Below are 21731 nucleotides of genomic sequence, written 5' to 3'. Positions count from 1 at the left end.
AAAAAATCACTAACAAGCAATGAGACATGGCTCTCTTCAATTGCAGTAATACATGATAACACTGAATGAGCCCACCTTCAGTCGATCAAGATTGTGTCCGTACTCATCAAGAATTGTGGTCCCGTTATGCATCACACCATTACCAGTCATCATCCAAGTACCTGAAAAGGGAAAAGTAACAGCTTTTTTCTCTCTGTGACAAGTTAGACCTGCATCTGCCAGGGGCAGGCAGTTAGGTGGCTGGACATATCCAGGATGTTCTCTAGGAACAGTTGGCAATCCAAAGACAGTTTCTGCAGAGAATGCACAGAAGAGAGGTGGGAGGATGAGGAGTTCTGGGTGAAAGGGTTGGGGAGCGGGGAGGCAGGATTGAGGCGCATGGAGGGGATGGGGCGAAGGGCTAAAACATCAAGGGATTGCATGAGGGACATTGTGACAAGGAAAGGAATGGGAGAGCGTCAAGTAAAAGATTGTGCGATCCAGGAAAACCCACCAGAACGTAGATTGGTCATGGTTGATGGTAACTGGAGATAAGCAGGATTGTGGGTGGTCACGCCAATCTCAATGGATCCCGCCCATTTGTCCACCATCTTGTCAATACGGACTTGGAAGATTTCGTTGCTCCTGAGGGAACGGTTGCTGAGTACCACACCGTGGTTGAAGTCATCCGTCGCGCTGTTGAGAAAGAATGACAAGATTACTAGGTATGCTAACATGAGACTATGAATGGCTGTGTGATCTGTCCCCCACTGACTTCCCCAGTACCGATAGATTCTGGCATTTGTGGACATGAGGAAACAGGATAATCCCAGTTTCTTTGAAGAGAGGCATCTTAAATTCATCTCAGTCTTGGGCAAGGTATTTGCACTGAATTCATAGAGGAATAGAACTGGGTCAGGAGAGGTGAGTGAGGAAGGTCACCCCTCTAATCTTGCTCTGTGTTGGATTCAGTTATCTCAAATGATTTCTGCAGTGCATCACAGCCAATGACTCAACTTAAAAATGTGGGTATGGAAGATTTGAGTTATAATGAAATAGATAGCACGAGGGAGTTCAAGATTAGGGGGCATACTTTTAAGGTGAGAGGAGAGAGATTTTGAACAAAATATGAGAGGCAAACTTTTTTCACAGAGTGTTGTTTGTGTGTGGAATGACTTCCTGAGGAAGTGGTAGATGTGCGTACAATTATGTTTAAAAGATATTTGGATGGATAAATGAATAGCAAAGATTTGCAGGGATACCAGCAGGGTGGACTTGATTAGTTGGGGATTAATGTTCGGCATGGACAAGTTGGACCGAAGGGTCTGTTTCTGTGCTGCATGATTCTATGATTCAAATGAAACACTTGTGTAATGGTGTGAACACACTGGGGAGAAATAGTTTGTATTGAAATGATCCTTTTCAGATTGCCAGTAGGAAGCACAGCTGTGAAACAATGCACAGCAAGATCCCACGAAACCTGAACATCTTTGGGTAATCTGCTGCGTTTAAAGACATGTTGATTAAATGGTACATTTTGACTCAGGGCACTTTGTAAGAGTCTCCTGTTCATATTTGAAAAGATCACGTCAAATGAGAATCAGGAAAGCTTAACATCTTGTCCAAAAGTGAGCACCGAAGACAGTGCAGCATTCTTTTCCTCCCACTTCGAAAACACTGACCACAATTTTGTTTATGAGCCTCTGGATTGAAACGTTTCAGTTGCAACCCAAAGAGGCTCCAATGGAGAAACTGAAAGGATTCTGAAAGTTTCGAATTATGTATGCGTGGAAACCGAACTGTGAGAGAAAAATTCAGCAATAATAAAATCGTGAAGCTGAATTAAAACACTCAAACAGTTTCAAGTCTGCTTCAACCTCAATAATGGATTTTCACAGACTGGAAAATGTGACCAGACTGGAACATCTTTTACTTCATTGCAGCTCCAGTACAATCATTAACCTTTCATTCTTCTATTCTGAAGATACAGAAGGAGGTCATGCAAATGTCTTTCAATTTTTTCTTTACCTTTCTTTGAATCCACAAACACCCACCGCCTGTCCAGTAATATCTTCTATCAAGACTTGATTTGACATTTTCAACAGACCTTGCTCAGCCTCCTCAGCAGCTTGTTGCTGAACAGAATTCCAGATGATTTTATAAACCAATTGGGTCAATGGGCTGAAGAGTGGTAGATGGAGTTTAATTTGAACCAAATGCAAAGCACTGCATTTTGTTAAAACAAAGTAGGGCCTAAGGTAATGTTGTAGTACAGAGAGACCTAGAGGATGAGATAAATAATTCTTTGAAATTTGCATCACACAGAAAGTGGTTAAGAAGGCATTTAGCATGCTTGCCATCATTGCTCAGACCTTTGAGTCTCAGAGTTGAGACATTATGTTGAGATTGTACAGAACCTTGGTGAGGCCTCTTCTGGCGTACTGGGTCCAGTTCTGGTCTCCCTGTTAATAGGAAGGATATTATTAAATTGGAAAGGATTCAAAAGAGATGGTATTGGGAATGGAGAGCTTGAGTTATAAGGAGAGGCTGGATAGGCTGGGACTTCTTTCACAGGAGGTCAAGAGATGACCTTATAGAGGTTTATAAAATAATGAGTGGTACAAATAGGGTGAATGGCAAGTGTTGTTTCCCTTGAGTGGGGGATTTCAAGACTATTTTCAAGATGCGAAGAGAAAGTATTTTTCTTACACAGTGGTCAGTGTGTGGAATGAACTTCCACAGGAAATAGTGGGTGTGGGTACAGTTACAACATTGAAAAAATATTTAGATAAGTACCTGAATAAGGAATGTTTGGAGGGATATGGGCCAAGGCCAGGCAGTGGGACTACTTCATTTTAGGATTATGGTCAGCATGGACTGGTTGGTTCGAAGTGTCTGTTTCCATGCTATATGACTCCATGATTCTATGAATATACAGGACTCCATGATTTGTGCTCACCTTTGTATGAGCAAGTACTTCCTGACATCACCCCGATAAGCCTGTCTCAAATTTTCTAAAATTCTGATCCCTGGATCTGGACATGCCTAGGACAAGTACAGAGTGGGCTAGACATAGAGTAAGACCTCCTCTACATTGACTGCATTAAATACTCCCAGGACATGTACTGCACGGGGTTAAATACAGAATAAAATTCCTGCAATGATGTCCCTATTTAACACTCCCAGTTCTAGGTCGGCACAGGTCAGGTAGAGTAAAGCTCTCTCTACACTGTGAGAAAGCGAGGACTGCAGATGCTAGAGAGTCAGAGTTGAAGATTGCGGTGCTGGAAAAGCTCAGCAGGTCAGGCAGCATCTGACGAGCAGGACAGTCGACGTTTCAGGCATAAACCCTTCATCACTGCCCCCATCAAACACTCCCAGGATAGGTACAGCATAGGGTTAGCTACAGAATAAAGCTCTCTCCACAATATCTCCATCTCACACTTCCAAGACAGGTACTGCACAGTTCAATTCCTCTTGCTTACTTACTGGGGCCTCAGTGCTGTCCTCCCATCACACACGATCGCTGCCTTCTGCCCACAGTTGGGATGGAAGAGCAGCCGCTCTACCTCAGTGTCGCCAGAGTCAAATACTCGCCGCCCAACGTCTGGTGACAGAGCCCGCATGATGGCGTTGTTCCTGCGCAGCCGGTCGGAGTGGTTGTGGTTGTGGACAATGGTCACTTTCACTGCCATGCCATAGAGATCCACCACTCCATAAATAGTGGGCAGAGTCTGGGTTGCAGCAACGCCTGCAAGAGACAGGGGGACAGAGAAGAGACCAAGAGACAGACAGACGGAAAATGGGAGAGGCAGTGAAGAGAAAAGGTGGTGGTTTTGGGGTGGGGGAGTGTGTAAGGGTGCAAGACATGGAGGGAGAATGAGTAAGCAAGACAGAGAGAAACAGATGGAAGATAGAGGAAGATAGAAAGAGAGACCGGGGGGGAGAAGGAGGAAACAGTGGTAAGGAGAGTGAGACATGGGCAGAACAGCAGGAGATGGGAAGAGCGTGCACAGGAGATGGAGCAAGAAACAGAAATGGTTGAGGGGGAAAGAGAGCAAGATGGGGAAGAGCGAGAGGATATGACAGAGAGAGCAGTTGGGGGAGAGAGAGAGACAGAAGAGATAGGAAAAAAAAATGATGGCAAGGGGGAGAGGCAAGGGTGTGTTGAGCAGAGACAGAGAAAGGTGACTCTTTGTACACTTTTGACAGAGTAACAATATACTCACTATTATCAAACAGTTTCTGGCTAACGCACAACTTTATTGGCATGGCGGGATGGTGGTTACGGTATTAGGCAAGCCATCAGTGCCAATTTGTGAAACTGAATCACTTGAGAGTTGAGACCAAGTGAAGCCATCATGAATAAAATTTAATCAATTCAGAGAAGGGAAACCACTGTACATGTGACTCTAGTCCCACTTCACTCAACGGACTGCAGAGGCCATGGAAATGCAAGACACCTCTGTAGAGAAAGCATTGAAGGACAACTAACCAACAAACAGGGCTGTTGCCATGACCACACCTTCAAAGCTGATGAGAAGTTCAGAGGTTAAAAAAAACTTCACACTCAATGCTCTGGTAAGAAGCTCAGTCAGAGCGACATGAGTTTTGTTTTGGTGACTGAAATTTGAGAGAGAGACTCTGCCTCTAATCCCAGGTGAACTGCTGCTTATCACAATCAGTGTAGCAAACTGGCAGCACTCTTCCTTCCAAATCTGGAGGTTAGAGGTTCTAACATCCCTTCAGGATTTGAAAGTATAGCATCGGTTGGCGCTTCTGTGAACTCTCAGGGGATCTGTGTTCCCAGATGCAATGCTGGAACAGGGCCCGATCTGCTGCAGTGAACAATTCAGGTAAGAGGCAACTTTACTTATACAGGAGGATTAAACTGGGCACTTCTACTGAAGAGTAAGTATAAGCATGATGGGGCCAAATGGTTTGACATACTCGAATATTCTAGGATAACGCAGAAATGGGCAGCCCGTTGCTCGGAACTCTTACACACCAGTTACCTACAGCATTAAGATTCAGAGAGGGCTGCATCTCAGCATGACACAGTAGATGACCGTAGTCAGGTCCACGCTTTAGGTCCATTGGTAGCAGCCTCACCCCAGCCAGAAGGTTATGGGTTCAAACTCTGATCCAGAAACAGAGTGCTTAGGCCAGGTTGAAACTTTCAGGGACCATGCCGAGGAAGCAGCATCACTCGAAAGACCAGATAGAGGAGGCATTGAGTCAAAGCTATTGCTGTCCTCTTGGGTGGATGCAAATGAATGTCCTGGCTACTATTTTAAAGAATTATAGATAAAGGACAGCACAGAAAGTGGTCTAATCATATCTTCAGCAGCCAAAAAAAAAAGCTATTCAGCATATGCCAACATTCCAGCTCTGGATCCGTACCCACTGTCAGTTTCTTTTTAAATGGAGGAAAGGATTTCTAACTCTACCATTCTTAAGCTGTGTTCTCCACACTCCTCCATGCTCCGGGCGAAAATATTTGGTTAAATTCTCTCTAATGGAAGGGTTAGATGGTGGCGCAGTGGTATTGTCACAAGATCAGTAACCCAGAGGCCCAGAATCACAGAGTGCTCCAACTGTGAGTCAACTTTGTGTTTTTTGGATTAGATTCCCTACAGTGTGAAAACAGGTCCTTCGGCACAAAGTCCATACCGACCTTCTGAACAGTAACCCATCGAGACCCACTTCCCTCTGACTAATGCATCTTACACTATGGCCAATTCACCTGACCTATACATGCTTGGACTGTGGGAGGAAACCGGAGCACCTGGAGGAAATCCACGCAGACACGGGGGAGAATGTGCAAACTCCACACAGACAGTCGCCCGAGGCTGGAATCGAACCCTGGTCCCTGGCACTATGAAGCAGTAGTGCTAACCACTGAGCCACTGTGCCACCCTATTACAGTTTTATACAGTTCCAGCTTGACCTTCCCACTCATCTATTTAATTCAACTAAGAAGTCTGATTTCTTAACTAAGCTGAAAAATGTGTTGCTGGAAAAGCGCAGTAGGTCAGGCAGCATCCAAGGAGCAGGAGAATCGAGGTTATGGACATAAGCCCTTCTTCAGGAAGGATTTCTTAACTATGTTATTATCTTTCCTGCTCCACTGACGACTGGTGGACTGGCACAATGCTTGTCCACAAATCCTCCCACCACCCCTTCATCTCACCTTATCAGCATATACTTCTATCCTTTCTCCCAAATGTCTTTATCCAACAGTTGTTGTGAAAGTGTTAGAATCAATTATCAAGGAAGCAATATCAGGACATTTGGAAAGTCAAAACACTATCCATCTGAGTCAGCTTGGTTTTATGAAGGTCAAATCATGCTTGACTAATTTGCTGGATCTCTTCAAAGATGTAACATGCAAAGTGGATAAAGGAGATGATGCAGATGTAATTTATCTGGACTTCTGGAAAGTATCTGATAAAGTGCCACACAAAAGGTTAATTCACAAATTTGGATCATATGGGAATAGGGGTAATTTATTCGTCTGGATAGATGACTGGGTAAAGGACAAGAAACAGAGAGTCAGGATAAATGGGTTTCTTTTTGGATGTAACTAGTGGGGTGCCACAGGGTTCAGTCCGTGGACCCCAGCTAACTACAATCTGCATTAACTACTTGGATACAGGGATAAATGGCATTATCGCCAAATTTGTGGACAACACAAAAATAGTTGGGACGGTAAACTGCAATGAGGAAGTAAGAACTGCAATGAGGAAATAAGGTGGGCCAAAATGCAGCAGATGGAGTTTATGTGGATAAGTGCAAGGTCATGTATTTGGGTCGAAAAAAATGGGAAGACGACCTATTATCTTAATGGGGAGGGACCTCAGGGTGCTCCGGTGCAGAGGGATCTAGATGTACTCATTCATAAGTCACAGAAAACTAGCATGCAGGTATTGCAGAGAATAAAGAAAGCGAATGGAGGGTTGGTTTTTATAGCTAAAGCAATAGAATATAAAGGGAAGTAAGTATTGTTGCAACTACGCAAGGCACTGGTGAGACTGCACGTGGAGCAACGTGCACAGTTTTGGTCCCCTTATTTGAGGAGAGATGTAGTGGCATCGGAGGCAGTTCAGAGTAGGCTCACGAGATCGAGATGAGGGGTTTGTCGTATGAAGAGAGATCGAACAGTTTCGGCCTGTACTCTCTTAGAAGTATGAGATCAAGTTGAGGTGTTCAAGATGATAAAAGGTGTGGATAAAATAGACACGGAGCAGATGGTTCCTCTTGCGGGGCACTCTGGGACAAGAGGTCATAGTTTTGGGATGGGGGGGGTGTACTCTCAAAGGGTTGTGAATCTGTGGAATTTGTGTGGTGGATGCTGGGACAGTGAGTAAATTTAAGAAGGACTTAGACAGATTTGTAATTGGTACCGGGTTGAAGGGATATGGAGAGAAGGCAGGAAAATGGGGATGAGAAGCATATCAGCCATGTTCGAATGGCAGGGCAGATCTGATGGGCCGAACGGCCTAATTCCGCTCCTGTATCTTATGAACTTATCTCTACAATGCACCAGAGCTGTCCCTCTGCTCTTGCAAAATGAGGAGAATATGCGAGTTGAGAACATTGCAGTGCACTGGTCTCCTGCTCAAGTGGAAACACAGGCAGCACAGAAGAGGCTCTTTGGCCTATCAAGCCTTCATCAACCTATCTACATCTTCTCGACCTATTGCTCTTCCTATAACTGACACATTCTCTGTGTTTACATTTTTAAAATCTCAGTTTTTAACATCTTCATCAGTACAACATGGAGAATCTCTCAGTTCTGGTACCACGCTTGTCTTTTTTCAGATTCAGTATGGCGAGCTGAACACAGTATCACAAGTATAGCCTTAGCAAAGGATCAACACAAGTCGCAGATAATTATTTTCTGATTTCCTCCCCCAAAAAATGGTAGACCGTGTTTTGCATTTTTTACAAAATGGCCTTATTAACCCACACAGCTACTTTGACTGATCTGTGTATCTGTCAGAGTTAGATTTTTACCCCAATCATGCTAAGCAAGGATTCTGGGATCAAATTGACGAAAGGTTAACGGCAGCAGGGAGGGTCTTACCTTGATCGATGCCATTTATATAAAAATGCAAAGCCCCAGTGGATTTCCTCATGAGTCCAATGTGATCTCCTTCCTGTGGATATAAGGAAAGGATGCTCAAGACAGTGTAAACTACTTCAAGAGACCAAGAAACCCAAGCAACAATTTCCAGCCAGACATGGACTTGGGAATTTTGTCTGAGGCTGTTCCATTTCAAGCATGAGAATCTCCTTGCTACATTCATGTAACAAACTGGACGATGAAAGGATGGGTATCAGCTGATTTTTCCTCTTCCACTGTGGAGCCCCAGCTCCTGCCTCCACCCACTACTGAATCGGTACTCCAAGGGGATCGAACCTGATTCGTTTCAACATCTCAACCTTTGATGCAGATAAAAGAGGCTAAGTTATTTGTTTCCCAGATTCTCATTGCTAGAATTGGGGAGGTGTGCACATAGAATGCACAGCACAGACAGACCGACCATTTGTCTCAACTGGTGCATGCACATGATCTCTCGCCTATAATATCAAAGGATCCTCCAGTTTCTTTCTCCCCCATATGGAATCTTGTTAAGTACATGTGCAATGTCCCCTACAACCACTCCCTGTAGCAAAATCTCTATTCTTACCACTTCTCTTGCATTCCTAATGAGAATTATTAGTGACTATTGCTAGCGCTTGCTTACGGCCTCTCCCTCCACTGGCCCACTGCTGTGAGAAAAGCAGTTTAATTTACCTGCAGTTCATCCAGGCTAAACTCACAATATTCCCTTCGAGTGCCCTTCCCATTGGTCAGAATTCCACAGCCACTCATCATAATTGTTCCTGAAATGGGAAAAGAAGGGTTAGCCACAGCTCCCACAATGCACCAACAGTATTCAGCTTCTGAAAGGAGAAGGCAAATACTTGCTTGGAAGCGACATAGTGTTAGTTTCACCACTGGACAGAGAGAAGCGTTGATCTTGTAACTGCTCCTGAGATTCAGGCTTATTTCTAGATTTACTTCTAGGTTTCTTAAGGTATATGCGCCAAGAGCAGACAGGTGGGCCGAGTTCAGTCTGGGATTATGACTGGTAGGACCAAAGGGTCTGTTTCCACGCTGTATGACTCTTCAACAGTATTCTGAGCTGAGCACCGGTGCGGAGTGGGACTGTTGTTGAACTGCAATCTGGGCATGGGCGGTCAGACCATGTGCTCACTGAGCTGCTGCAATGTAATGTCGATCTGAAATCCTTTACAGGACTCTCATGACAATCCTTTAACTATGCTGCAACTATCTTACTTCCAACTTATTTTTTAGACACTGTAAGAAATGCTATTTTTCTCTTTTATATCCAAGATTAGAGGCAGCCATTGTAAAAATTTTTCATTGTACTCCTGTACTGGAGTATACGTGACAATAAAGGGTATTCTGTTCTATTCTATTCCAATACAAGGAGACAGCATTGTTTTCTACTTCATTATTTTATTAATTCATGGGATGACTGTGTTGCTGGCTGGGCCAGCGTTTATTGCTCATTTATAGCACCCTAGAGAAAGTGGTGGGAGTTTTGTCAACCATTTGGTGTTGGCCAACAATGCCATAAGAGAGGGACTTGTATGATTTTGACTCAGTGACAGTGAAGGAACAGCGATGTACTTTTAGTTCAGGATAGCAAATATTTCCCTGTATCTGCTGTCCTCATCCTTCTAGAGGAAATGGTGACAGGTTTGGAAACCTTGAGAGGGAGTGAATGTTTGTAGATGTGGTGATGAAATGGGCTGTGTTGAACGAGATGGGGTCAAGCTTCCCGAGTGATAGCTAAGCTGCAGACATCCAAGTAAATGGGAAGATTTCCATCATACTCCTGACATGCCTTCCAGATAGTGCACAGGGTTTAGGAAATCAGGAAGTGAATTACTTGCCACAGTATTCCAAGCCTCTGACATGCTCATCCATTCACAATACCTCTATGACTAATCCAGTTCAGTTTCAGGTCAACAGTAATCTGACAGTGCTAGAGTCAATGACGGAAATGCCACTGAATATCAAGGAGAGATGGTTAGATTCTCTCTTGTTGGAGATAGTCTTTGCCTGACAATCCTGTGGCATGAATGTTACTTGCCACTTGTCAGCTTAAGTCTGAATATTGTCCAGCTCTTGCTACATTTGGACATGGACTGCTTTAGTTTGAGGGCTCTTGAATAGCTCTGAATGTTGAGCGGTCATCAGCAAACATTCCCACTTCTGACCTTTTGATGGTGGGAAGGTCATAAACAAAAGAGCTGGCCATGTAACACTTAGCAGGCAACAAGTGCAGCAAGCACACTGAAACATCACAAGTCCCCTCCATGTCAGGAACTATTCTGACCTGAAAAGGCCTGAACCAATGGTTCACTGGCGTTGGGTCAAAATCCTGGAATGTCCTATCAGCAATGCAGGAAACATAGTGCAGCAGCTCAAGAGAGTAGCTTACCATCATCCCTTCGAGGTAGGGACTAGTAAATGGTGGAAATAGTGGCACAGTGAGAAATGTCACTGGATGAGCAATGAAGAACCCCATTTTTGGATGGGAGGGCATGGGTTTGAATCCCACCATGGTAGATGGTGACATTTGAATTCAATTGAAAAGCTGAAATAAAAAGCTAACCTATTGGTCGATTGTCATAAAAACCCTATCTGATTCACAGATTTTGCCAAATTTGCCACCTGTACCTGATCTGGCCTACATGTGACTCCAGAACCACAGCAATGTGGTTGACTCTTAACTGTCCCCTGGGCATTTGTTGTCCACCATATGGTGGACAACAAATGCTGGCCTCCAAATGAATACAAAGCAAAATGCAGGTCTTACCAAGGAAGACCACATCAAGGAAATAACATTAAAAGGAAAACTTTAGAGTCTTGAGCTCAAGGATAGAATGAAAAACAAAAGAAGAGACTTAAGACATGGGATTATTTCCATTGGAACAGGAAAGATTGCATAGATTTTAACAGATTCCCAGTGTTGAAAGTTATGGAGGATGCAAAGACAATAAAACAGAAGATTATCTCCCGACCTGAACGGAGATTGGTCATTGTTGCTGGGTAGTCCAAGTTGTTTGGGTTGTGCATGGTGATACCAATTTCGATTGAGCCAGACCATTTGTCCACCAATTTGTCAATCCGGATCTATTGAGGAAGCAGGAGCAAAGTATTAATATTAATATTAATTAGTGCACACAAAGCAACGCAAAATGTTACAAACAAAATCGAATTTTCAATTAACTTTTCCATTTGGTTATAATACCTGCAGAAATGTTGGGAATACAGAAATAGTGCCTCTCAATAAACCAAAGGACATTGAGCTAGAATGTCCACAATCTCATGGTCGCTTCTATAGCCCCATTTTTGAGGAGGAGAAAATCAGGGATTTCACCTTTGACTCTGACTTCAAACATGAAGAGTGACTGAAAGAGTGACTGAAAAACTATGAAAGACCTTGGGCTAGTTTCAGCTACAGGACAATAGATTTCATGATCTCAAAACATTTTTACACTGAATAACAGTCTTTACTGATATGTACCAATATTGTGTCAATGATACATATTGTTTCAAGGTCATGTCAGATTTGCCCACAAAGCCTCAATCATATTATGGAGGAAAACAGCTCTTCAAGAAGGGGATTGATAAAGTCAGTCATTGAACTGTGCAGCACATGGATCAAAAGCTTTTCAGATACTAACAACATCAAGGGAAACAGGATAGCATGTGAAAATGATATTGCGGTAGACGATCAGTCATGATGATGAATGTTAGAGCAGGCTCATGGGGCTGAATGACATATTCCTCCTCACAAGAGCAGAAGTGTCTTAGAATTATTTACAATAGAATAGAATAGAAAAGGCCCTTCGGCCCATCAGGTCTGCACCAAAATAACTATCATTAATGGCGCACCAATCCCAATTTCCTGCACTTGCCCCATATTTTAGAATCGGGAGAGGGTGGTGCTGGAAAAGCACAGCAGGTCAGGCAGCATCCGAGGAGCAGAAGAATCAACATTTCGGGCAGGAGCCCTTCATCAACAATGAGGCTAGGAGCCTCGGGGTGCAGGGATAAATGGAAGGGTGGTGGGGCTGGGGAGAGGGTAACTGAGAGTGCAATAGGTGGATGGAAGTGGGGGTGAAGGTGATAGGTCGGAGAGGAGGGTGGAGCGGATAGGTGGGAAGGAGGATTGACAGGTGGGAAAGGCCATGAGGACGGTGCTGAGCTGGAATAAGGTGGGGGGAGGGGGAAATGAGGAAACTGGTGAAGTCCACATCGATGCCCTGGGGTTGAACGGTCCCGAGGCAGAACGTGAGGCATTCTTCCTCTAGGTGTTGGGTGATGAGGGAGTGGCGATGGAGGCGGCCCAGGACCTTCATGTCCTCTGTACCCACTTTCTCCATATTTTGAATATACTTCAAATGCTCATCCAAATCTTTTTGAAGGTTGCAATTTTTCCAGCCTCCACTATTTTCCCAGGCAGCGCATTCCAGATTCCCATCCTCGAGTGAAAACATTTTTTTTCTCAAATCCCCTCTGAATCTCCTGTCCCTTACCCTAAGGTTATGTGCCCTCAACCAAGGGGAGCAGCTGCTGTCTATTCACCCTGTCCATACCCATCAAAAACTTAGATATCTCAATCATGGACCCCCCTCCCCCCCCGCCAACAAGTCTTCTCTGCTCTAAAAAAACACAATCCAAGCCTATCTTGTCTCTCCTCATAGCTCAATTTCTCCATCCCAGGCAACATCCCAATGAACCTCCTTAGCACCCCGTCTAGTACGATCACATCCTTCCTACAATGAGGTGACCAGAACAGACACAGTACTTCAGCTATAGCCTAAACAATGCCCTGTACAGCTCCAACATTACCTCCTTGCTCTTATATGCTATGCCACAACTGATGAAAGCAAATGCCCCACATGCCTTCTTAACTATCCTATTCACGAGCTCTGCCGACTTCAGAGATCTGTGAATAATTATCCCAGTTAACACCCCCACACATTTTCATCTGTATACGACAAACTGATTCTTGTAGTACACCGCTGGATATCGGCCTCCTGTCACTCAACCACCTTTGTGTTCTATTACTAAGCCAGCTTCTGATCCATTTCGCCAAGTTTCCCTGAATTCCATGTGCTTCAGCCTTCTCAAACTGTCCACCCCCCCTTGTCAAAAGCTTGGCTAAAATACATATAAACCACATTAACTGAACTTGCCTCATCCACATACTTGATCACATTTTCGAGAAATTCTAGCATATTTGTTTGGCATGACCTTCCTCTGACAAAGCCATGCTGACTATCCCTACCTAACCCATGCCTTTCCAAGTGGACATTAGTTGTTTCATTCAGAATTTTCTCCAATAATTTCTCTACCACTGACATGAGACTCATCACGTAATTTCATCTCTACCTTATTAAATCCATGCTGACTTGTTCTAATCCAACCCTGCACTTCCACGAATTTAGAAATCTCTTCCTTAACGATGGTTGTTACGAACCGAGGTAATGCTAATCGGCCTATAATTTTCCATCTTTTGTCTTTATCTTTTCTTGAATAAGGGGGTTACAACAACAATTTTCCAATCATCATCTGGGACTTTCCCCGACTCCAGTAACTTTTGAAAGATCACAACAACGCCTCTGCTATTTCTTCAGCCACCTCCTTCAGAACTCTAGAATGTAGCCCATCAGGGCTAGGAGATTTATCAATTTTTAGACCTTTTAGCTTTTCTAGCACTGGAACCTTGCATTACAATGGAACCATGAATAAAATTTCCCCGAGGTGCTTCATAACAGCAGTGAACACTGACATTTAACATCAACGTAAAAGGAGTTGGTCGGGGATGATTGAAAGCATTGGTGGGTTTTAATGACACAGAAAAGGAGTTCGCTGGCTGCTAGGTTCAGGGAGGTAGCTCCAACATTCAGAGCAATACATCTGACAGCACAGTCATTTTATAATGAGTAAAGAAAACAAAAATATTAAAAAGATTAGAAGAAAAGGGGCACAGATATCCCGGAGTGATATGGAATTGGGAGGGAATTAGCAAGACAGGGATAGGACAAGGCTATGGAGGAATTTGATACGGTTGAACACATTTAACATCAAGACTCTGCTTAACCAGAAACTGATGTAGGTCAGTGGGGAATGAGGACAAAGTAGCAAAAGAAGAAAGCATATTTGACCTGTTTCCGGTAACTGTGTTAGATAAGGAGATGCCTGTGCAAGCGAGTATGTAACAGCAACAGTATCAACGCCCAGTGACTAATGAACAACTCAAGTGGCTATGATGATTAACAGAGATGAAGGTATTGATTCATTATAGCACAGTATTAAAAAAAAGGTAGGAGTTACTAAATTAATCCAACGCTTCAGAGAATTTGGAAAAATTACGCGAAATAGCTTTGGAGAAAATAATCATAATTGTTTGTGAATCAAAGACGCCTAACTGCTCCATCCCGCATTTTGGTAAATCAGACTATCAGGTTGTGCTGCTTCTTCTGGCTTACAAGCAGAAACTAAAGCTTGAGGATCCGGTACAGGAAGTTATTCAATGGTTAGGCAATGGATTTCCCAGTTCATCCATATTTTCTGGTTGGGAATCATATGAATTGACTTCTTTGGTACACAGTCCTCTGTTTACTTGCTAATGAAGTCAGTGACAGTGGTGGCAGGGTACTGGTGCAGGTTAGCCACTGCATTCTTGAACATGGACCAATCCACCAATTCCAAGCAGTCCCACAGAAGCTCTTCCACCGCCTCAGATCAGCACTATTACTTTCCGTCCTGGGTCCTCATGTTTCAACCTCTAGGAAAAGTGGTGACTCCATAGGAAAACCTTCAGCTTCATCACTAGTCACATCCTTTCAATTGGAGATACTGCATTTATTGCAATATTGTATTTATCCTGACTATCTCCTCCCTTCATTTTCACAATATAAGCTTAAATCCAATTCTATGCAAGATCACAGTGCAGCACCGGAACAAGCCCTTTGACCCACTATGTCTGTGCTGACCATCGTGCTATTCTGAACTAATCCCATCTGCCTGCATATGGCATGTATCCTTGCCTGTCATGTACCTAAACGCCTCAAATTTTGCTGTTGAATCTGCTTCTATAACTTCTCCTGGCAGTGCATTTCCAGGACTTACTACCATCTGTGGAAAACACTTACCTCGAACATCTCCTTTAAACTTGCCCTCTCTCACCTTAACCCTGTCAAGCCTAGTATTTGGCATTTGCACCCTGGGAAAAAGACACTGACCATCCACCCTATCTGTACCTCTCATAATTTTGTACACTTCTATTTGATCATCCCTCAGCCTCCATTGCTCTACCAAAAACAATCCCAGTTTGTCCAACCTCTCCTTATAGCTAATACACTCTAATCCAAGCAACATCTGGTAAACCTCTTGCACACTCTCCAAAGTCTCCACGTTCCTGCTGTAGTGTGTGAAGAGAACTGCATACAATGCCTCAAATGTGGTCTGACTGATGTTTTATGTAACTGCAAGATGATGTGCCAATTTTTAAACTCAATAACCCAACTAATCAAGGTAAGCATGCGGTGTGTTTCCTTTATCACTTGTGTTGCCAATTTCAGGGAGTGACAGACTTGCATCCCAAGATCCCTCTGCATATCAATGCTCCTAAGGGATCTGCCATTTACTGTACACTTTCCTCTTGTATTTGACCTCCTAAAATGCATTTACATTTGTCCAGATTAAACTTCAGCTGCCATTTCTCTGCCTGATTTCCCAAGCAATCGGTATCCTTTTGTACCCTTTGACAACTGCCCTCATTATCCACAACTCTACCAATCTTTGTGTCGTCTGCAAACTTATTAGTCAGACCACCTACATTTTCATCCAAATCATCTGTGCATGCACTACAACAAACACAGGTCTTAGCACTGATTATTGCGGAACACTAACCTCAAGTCAGAAAAACAATTGTACCGAACTGAAGTATCCCAAGAAATAACAAAGAACTGCAGATGGTGGGAAATCAGAACAAAACAGAAATTGTTAGAAAAACTCAGCAGGTCTGGTAGCAGCTGTGGAGAGAAAGCAGAAGTTGCAGGTCCAGTGACACTTCCTCAGAAATATCTCAACCTGTCAGTCAAAAATAAGAAAGCATTAAGTTGAGCAGGAATTTTTCAGTTCCTTCTCATTCATATTCATCTCCTAGTCACTGACTATCTCCACCCCCAAGGCAACAGTCTCCAGATGAAACCAGTCTGTTCACAACCTTGGTGTCACATTCAGATGTACTTCTGACCATTATCCATGGTGCCACTAAAGTTTGTGAGAAGATTTGTAGCTCGGGTGCTCGTTGCTGTGGTTCTGTTCCCTGAGCTGGAAGTTTTTGTTGCAAACGTTTCGTCCCTGTCTAGGTGACATTCTCAGTGCTTGGGAGCCTCCTGTGAAGCGCTTCTGTGGTGTTTCCTCCGGCATTTATAGTGGCCTGTCCCTGCCACTTCCGGTTGTCAGTTTCAGCTGTCCGCTGTAGTGCCCGGTATATTGGGTCCAGGTCTATGTGTTTGTTGATGAAGTTTGTGGATGAGTGCCATGCTTCTAGGAATTCCCTGGCTGTTCTTTGTTTCGCTTGCCCTATAATGGTAGTGTTGTCCCACTCAAATTCATGTTGCTTGTCGTGACAGGGGACGAAACGTTTGCAACAAAAACTTCCAGCTAGGCGAACAGAACCACAGCAACGAGCACCCAAGCTACAAATCTTCTCACAAACTTTAGTGGCACCATGGATAATGGTCAGAAGTACATCTGAATGTGACACCAAGGTTGTGAACAGACTGGTTTCATCTGGAGACTGTTGCCTTGGGGGTGGAGATAGTCAGTGACTAGGAGATGAATATGAATGAGAAGGAACTGAAAAATTCCTGCTCAACTTAATGCTTTCTTATTTTTGACTGACAGGTTGAGATATTTCTGAGGAAGTGTCACTGGACCTGCAACTTCTGCTTTCTCTCCACAGCTGCTACCAGACCTGCTGAGTTTTTCTAACAATTTCTGTTTTGTTCTGATTTCCCACCATCTGCAGTTCTTTGTTATTTCTTGGGATACTTCAGTTCGGTACAATTGTTTTTCTGACTTGAGGTTAGTGTTCCGCAATAATCAGTGCTAAGACCTGTGTTTGTTGTAGTGCATGCACAGATGATTTGGATGAAAATGTAGGTGGTCTGACTAATAAGTTTGCAGACGACACAAAGATTGGTAGAGTTGTGGATAATGAGGGCAGTTGTCAAAGGGTACAAAAGGATACCGATTGCTTGGGAAATCAGGCAGAGAAATGGCAGCTGAAGTTTAATCTGGACAAATGTAAATGCATTTTAGGAGGTCAAATACAAGAGGAAAGTGTACAGTAAATGGCAGATCCCTTAGGAGCATTGATATGCAGAGGGATCTTGGGATGCAAGTCTGTCACTCCCTGAAATTGGCAACACAAGTGATAAAGGAAACACACCGCATGCTTACCTTGATTAGTTGGGTTATTGAGTTTAAAAATTGGCACATCATCTTGCAGTTACATAAAACATCAGTCAGACCACATTTGAGGCATTGTATGCAGTTCTCTTCACACACTACAGCAGGAACGTGGAGACTTTGGAGAGTGTGCAAGAGGTTTACCAGATGTTGCTTGGATTAGAGTGTATTAGCTATAAGGAGAGGTTGGACAAACTGGGATTGTTTTTGGTAGAGCAATGGAGGCTGAGGGATGATCAAATAGAAGTGTACAAAATTATGAGAGGTACAGATAGGGTGGATGGTCAGTGTCTTTTTCCCAGGGTGCAAATGCCAAATACTAGGCTTGACAGGGTTAAGGTGAGAGAGGGCAAGTTTAAAGGAGATGTTCGAGGTAAGTGTTTTCCACAGATGGTAGTAAGTCCTGGAAATGCACTGCCAGGAGAAGTTATAGAAGCAGATTCAACAGCAAAATTTGAGGCGTTTAGGTACATGACAGGCAAGGATACATGCCATATGCAGGCAGATGGGATTAGTTCAGAATAGCACGAGCAGGGACAGGCCACTATAAATGCCGGAGGAAACACCACAGAAGCGCTTCACAGGAGGCTCCCAAGCACTGAGGATGTCACCTAGACAGGGGACGAAACGTTTGCAACAAAAACTTCCAGCTCGGCGAACAGAACCACAGCAATGGTGCCACTAAGGTTGTCTGTAGACACCTCCATAGCACCATGTGGCTTTTCCTACCTCAGTTCATCTGCTGCTGAGAACATCATCACCTCTGAACTTGACTTTTCTAAAACTCTCACGGCTGCTCTCCTAAATTCTCCCATCTATAAAATTTATAACATCCAAAACTCTGCTGTCCATATCGTAATTTAATTCCTGTTGCCCTATTCTATCCATCCACTCCTTAATTTTAAAATTCTCATCCTTGTTTTAAAATCTCTCTGTGGCCTCCCCTTCCCCTAACCTCCTTCAGCCTTCCAGTCAAAGAGACCTCTCTGCTCTTCTAATTCTGGCCTCTTGAGCATCCTCCATTTCCTATTGCTCCATCACTGAGTCTGGTGATCAAGTGTTTGGGCCAAAAGCTTTACAATTCCCCCCCTAAACCTCTTAGCCTCCCCTATCTGATTTTCCACTTTAAAGTGAATCCTTAAAACATTGACAAAGCTTTATAGATTAGATTAGATTACTTACAGTGTGGAAACAGGCCCTTCGGCCCAACAAGTTCACACCTACCCGCCGAAGCGCAACCCACCCATACCCCTACATTTACCCCTTACCTAACACTATGGGCAATTTAGCATAGCCAATTCACCTGACCTGCACATCTTTGTACCATGGGAGGAAACCGGAGGACCCGGAGGAAACCCACGCAGACACGGGGAGAACGTGCAAACTCCACACAATCAGTCGCCTGAGGTAGGAATTGAACCCGGGTCTCTGGCGCTGTAAGGCAGCAGTGCTAACCACTGTACCACCGTGGATTTTATGTCATACAATCTTAGAATTTACAGTACAGGCCATTCAACCCATCATGCCTTCACTGACTCCTGAAAGAGCCACCCAGCTAGTTTCTACCTCTCTTGCTGACAGTCTTGAAATTGTGACACCGAGTTACAGATATACCAACCAATGGAAACAGAATATCCTTCTTCACTGTCCAAATTGTTCATAATTTTGAACACCTCAATAATGTCAACTTGTTACCTTGTCTGCTCCAAGCAGAATAAGGCCAAATTTCTCTAATCTTTCCTTATATCTTAAATCATTCATTGCTGGTATTATTCTCGTCAATCTCCTATGTAACTTCTTCAAGAACTTTACCCACCATCTCCTTATAAGACTTGGACAAATTTTGTTTCACATGAAATACGCTATATAAATAAGTTGTTGTAGTTGGAAGGAACACTGGTGCTCATTCTGTGACGAAAACAATGCGTGTTGCACACAACGTTTACAATGTAACCCATTTAGCAAATGCTTATATTCAATACTGTCTAGGCACAAAGTGACCTCATCATAGAAACTCTGAATTTGTACGGTGTGGAAAGAGGCCATTCAGCCCAATGAGTCAGCTTGACTTTCCAAATAGCATCCCACAGTCCCAGCCCTATGCCCTGTCCCCAAATGCCTGGACAGTACGGACAATTTAGCACAGCTAACTTGCACATCTTTGGACTGTGTGAGGAAATCAGAGCACTCGGGAGGAACCCCATGCTTTCATGGGCAGAACTTGCAAATTTTGTATAGATAGTCCACCCAAGGCTGGAATTGAACCCAGGTCCCCAGCACTGTGAGGCAGTAGTGCTAACCACTGAGCCACCATACCAGTGCAATGTTTTCAATAGAGTTATAGAGATGTACAGCACGGAAACAGACCCTTCGGTCCAACTCATCCATGCCAACCAGTCCTATTTGCCAGCACTTGATCTATATACCTCCAAACCCTTCCTATTCATATACCCATCCAGATCCCTTTTAAATGCTGTAATTGTACCAGCCTGCACTACTTCCTCTGGCAGCTCATTCCATACATTCACCACCCTCTACATTAAAATGTTGCCCCTTAAGTCCCTTTTATATCTTTCCCTTCTCACCCTAAACCTATGTGCTCCAGTTCTGAACGCCCTTGCCCCAGGGAAAAGACATAGTCTATTTATCCTATCCATGCCCCTCATGATTTTACAAACCTCTATAAGGTCACCCCTCAGCCTCCGACGCTCCAGGGAAAACAGCCCCAGCCTATTCAGCCTCTCCTTATAGCTCAAACCCTCCACAGCTCACCCCAAAACACTTCAAGGCCCATTGAAGAGCAGTTTCAATGTGAAAGGCAGTTAGAAAGCAATTGTATTTGGGAGACACAGTGAGAAAGGGAGAGAGAAGCAAGCTGCAGGCAAGAACAGTGTTACTAGGAAGGCAACTGAACTACAATGGCTCTATGCAGGGGACTCCATGAGAAGTCCCAAAGTCAGTTAGTTAGCTCCATTTAGTTTGGGGATCAGGAAGTCCTGGAAGATGAAGGAGTTCAGGGAAGCTTGCAAATAATTCAGTCAAGCTGGTGTTGAAAAGCCTACAAATAGCATGTGCTTGATACAACTGAATAAGGTTACAATTTCAGGGAAACTCAAGGTGTAGTACTAGCATGGTGAACCTGGCAGTCAGTGAAAAGCTAGAAATGCATCTGAGACTAAGAGCTGGAGTGCACTGTGCAGAATCCAGAGGAGCACAGACCCCAAAAAAAGACATGAAATACTAGAATGTGAACTGTCGTGGAGCTTCTCTTGAGGGAGTTTGAAGGTCAGGTTGTCAAAAGTGATCAATTGGAATGCTTTGTGAAGTTTGACTAAGATTTGATTATCCACTGTATCACTAACATTGGATTGAAGGGAGGTGGTGGTATTGTGGAGAAGTCCATGGGATTTACATTTTCAATTCAATGCGTGAGGTAGAATATAGATAACAAACTGTTTGATCACAGTTTGTTATCTATATTTGACTTGTATTAATTCTGAACGTTAGAATACAAATTGTACATATATTATAGATGGTATTCCTGTTCTAACTTTGGATAGTCAAGTTTATAGTTGATTGTTCAAAACCATGGAATCTTGTGCCTTTATTCTCTTAAGTGCATGGGTCTTTAACTTTTAAAATAAATTACTAGTCAAATGAAAACTCAAGTTTACGAGCCCGGCCCAGGATTGCAACAATTCCCCCAGTGGCTAAAAATGTGCAGATACTAGTCTCTATTGTTCACTATTTGATCTCCAGACTCATGTGGCAGTTAACTGGAGACAAAACACCAGTTATTGGGTCACGCATGCAAAAACTATCTGGGGAAAAGATGAACATGCTGGTACTAATACCAGACCAGGAGTTTAAATCACATTCTGAAGTTAGGAAAATGAATTCTATTCAAAGAAAATGGCAGAAATCAAAAGCTGGTATCAGTGAAGCAAAGTGTGAAAATGTAGGGTTGCAGAAAGAACCCAACTGCTTTCCAAGTGTCCTTTACCGAGGCAAACCTCAGTCTTTATTTGCTCTGGGTCTGTAAATGGCTCCAGTGGCCTTTATCAATGGGGTTGAGTTTCCTGCCCTCAGTTGTACTGAACTACTTCAGATCAAGGTGACCCAGTACCATCATTCCCAGGGCCACAAGATCAAGGTGACCCAGTACCATCAT

General features: G+C 43.6%; 1 protein-coding gene across 1 annotated transcript in view; it reads right to left on the bottom strand.

Annotated features, from left to right (window-relative positions):
* The window catches only part of neurl4 (neuralized E3 ubiquitin protein ligase 4), a 136327-nt gene that overhangs the window by 84466 nt on the left and 30130 nt on the right, over positions 1–21731 (bottom strand). Inside the window, exons 3-9 of the mRNA XM_043686888.1 lie at positions 15232–15256; positions 11086–11197; positions 8783–8871; positions 8069–8141; positions 3469–3730; positions 494–675; positions 76–161 (exon numbers count right to left, since the gene is read on the bottom strand). Coding sequence (XP_043542823.1) covers positions 76–161; positions 494–675; positions 3469–3730; positions 8069–8141; positions 8783–8871; positions 11086–11197; positions 15232–15256 — 829 coding nt within the window. The remainder of the gene's footprint in view (positions 1–75; positions 162–493; positions 676–3468; positions 3731–8068; positions 8142–8782; positions 8872–11085; positions 11198–15231; positions 15257–21731) is intronic.

The sequence above is a fragment of the Chiloscyllium plagiosum genome, unplaced genomic scaffold (genome assembly GCF_004010195.1).
Source record: "Chiloscyllium plagiosum isolate BGI_BamShark_2017 unplaced genomic scaffold, ASM401019v2 scaf_52, whole genome shotgun sequence".
Taxonomy (NCBI): Eukaryota; Metazoa; Chordata; class Chondrichthyes; order Orectolobiformes; family Hemiscylliidae; genus Chiloscyllium; species Chiloscyllium plagiosum.
Note: the sequence above shows the minus strand (reverse complement) of the source record. Positions and strands in the feature narration are given on the sequence as shown.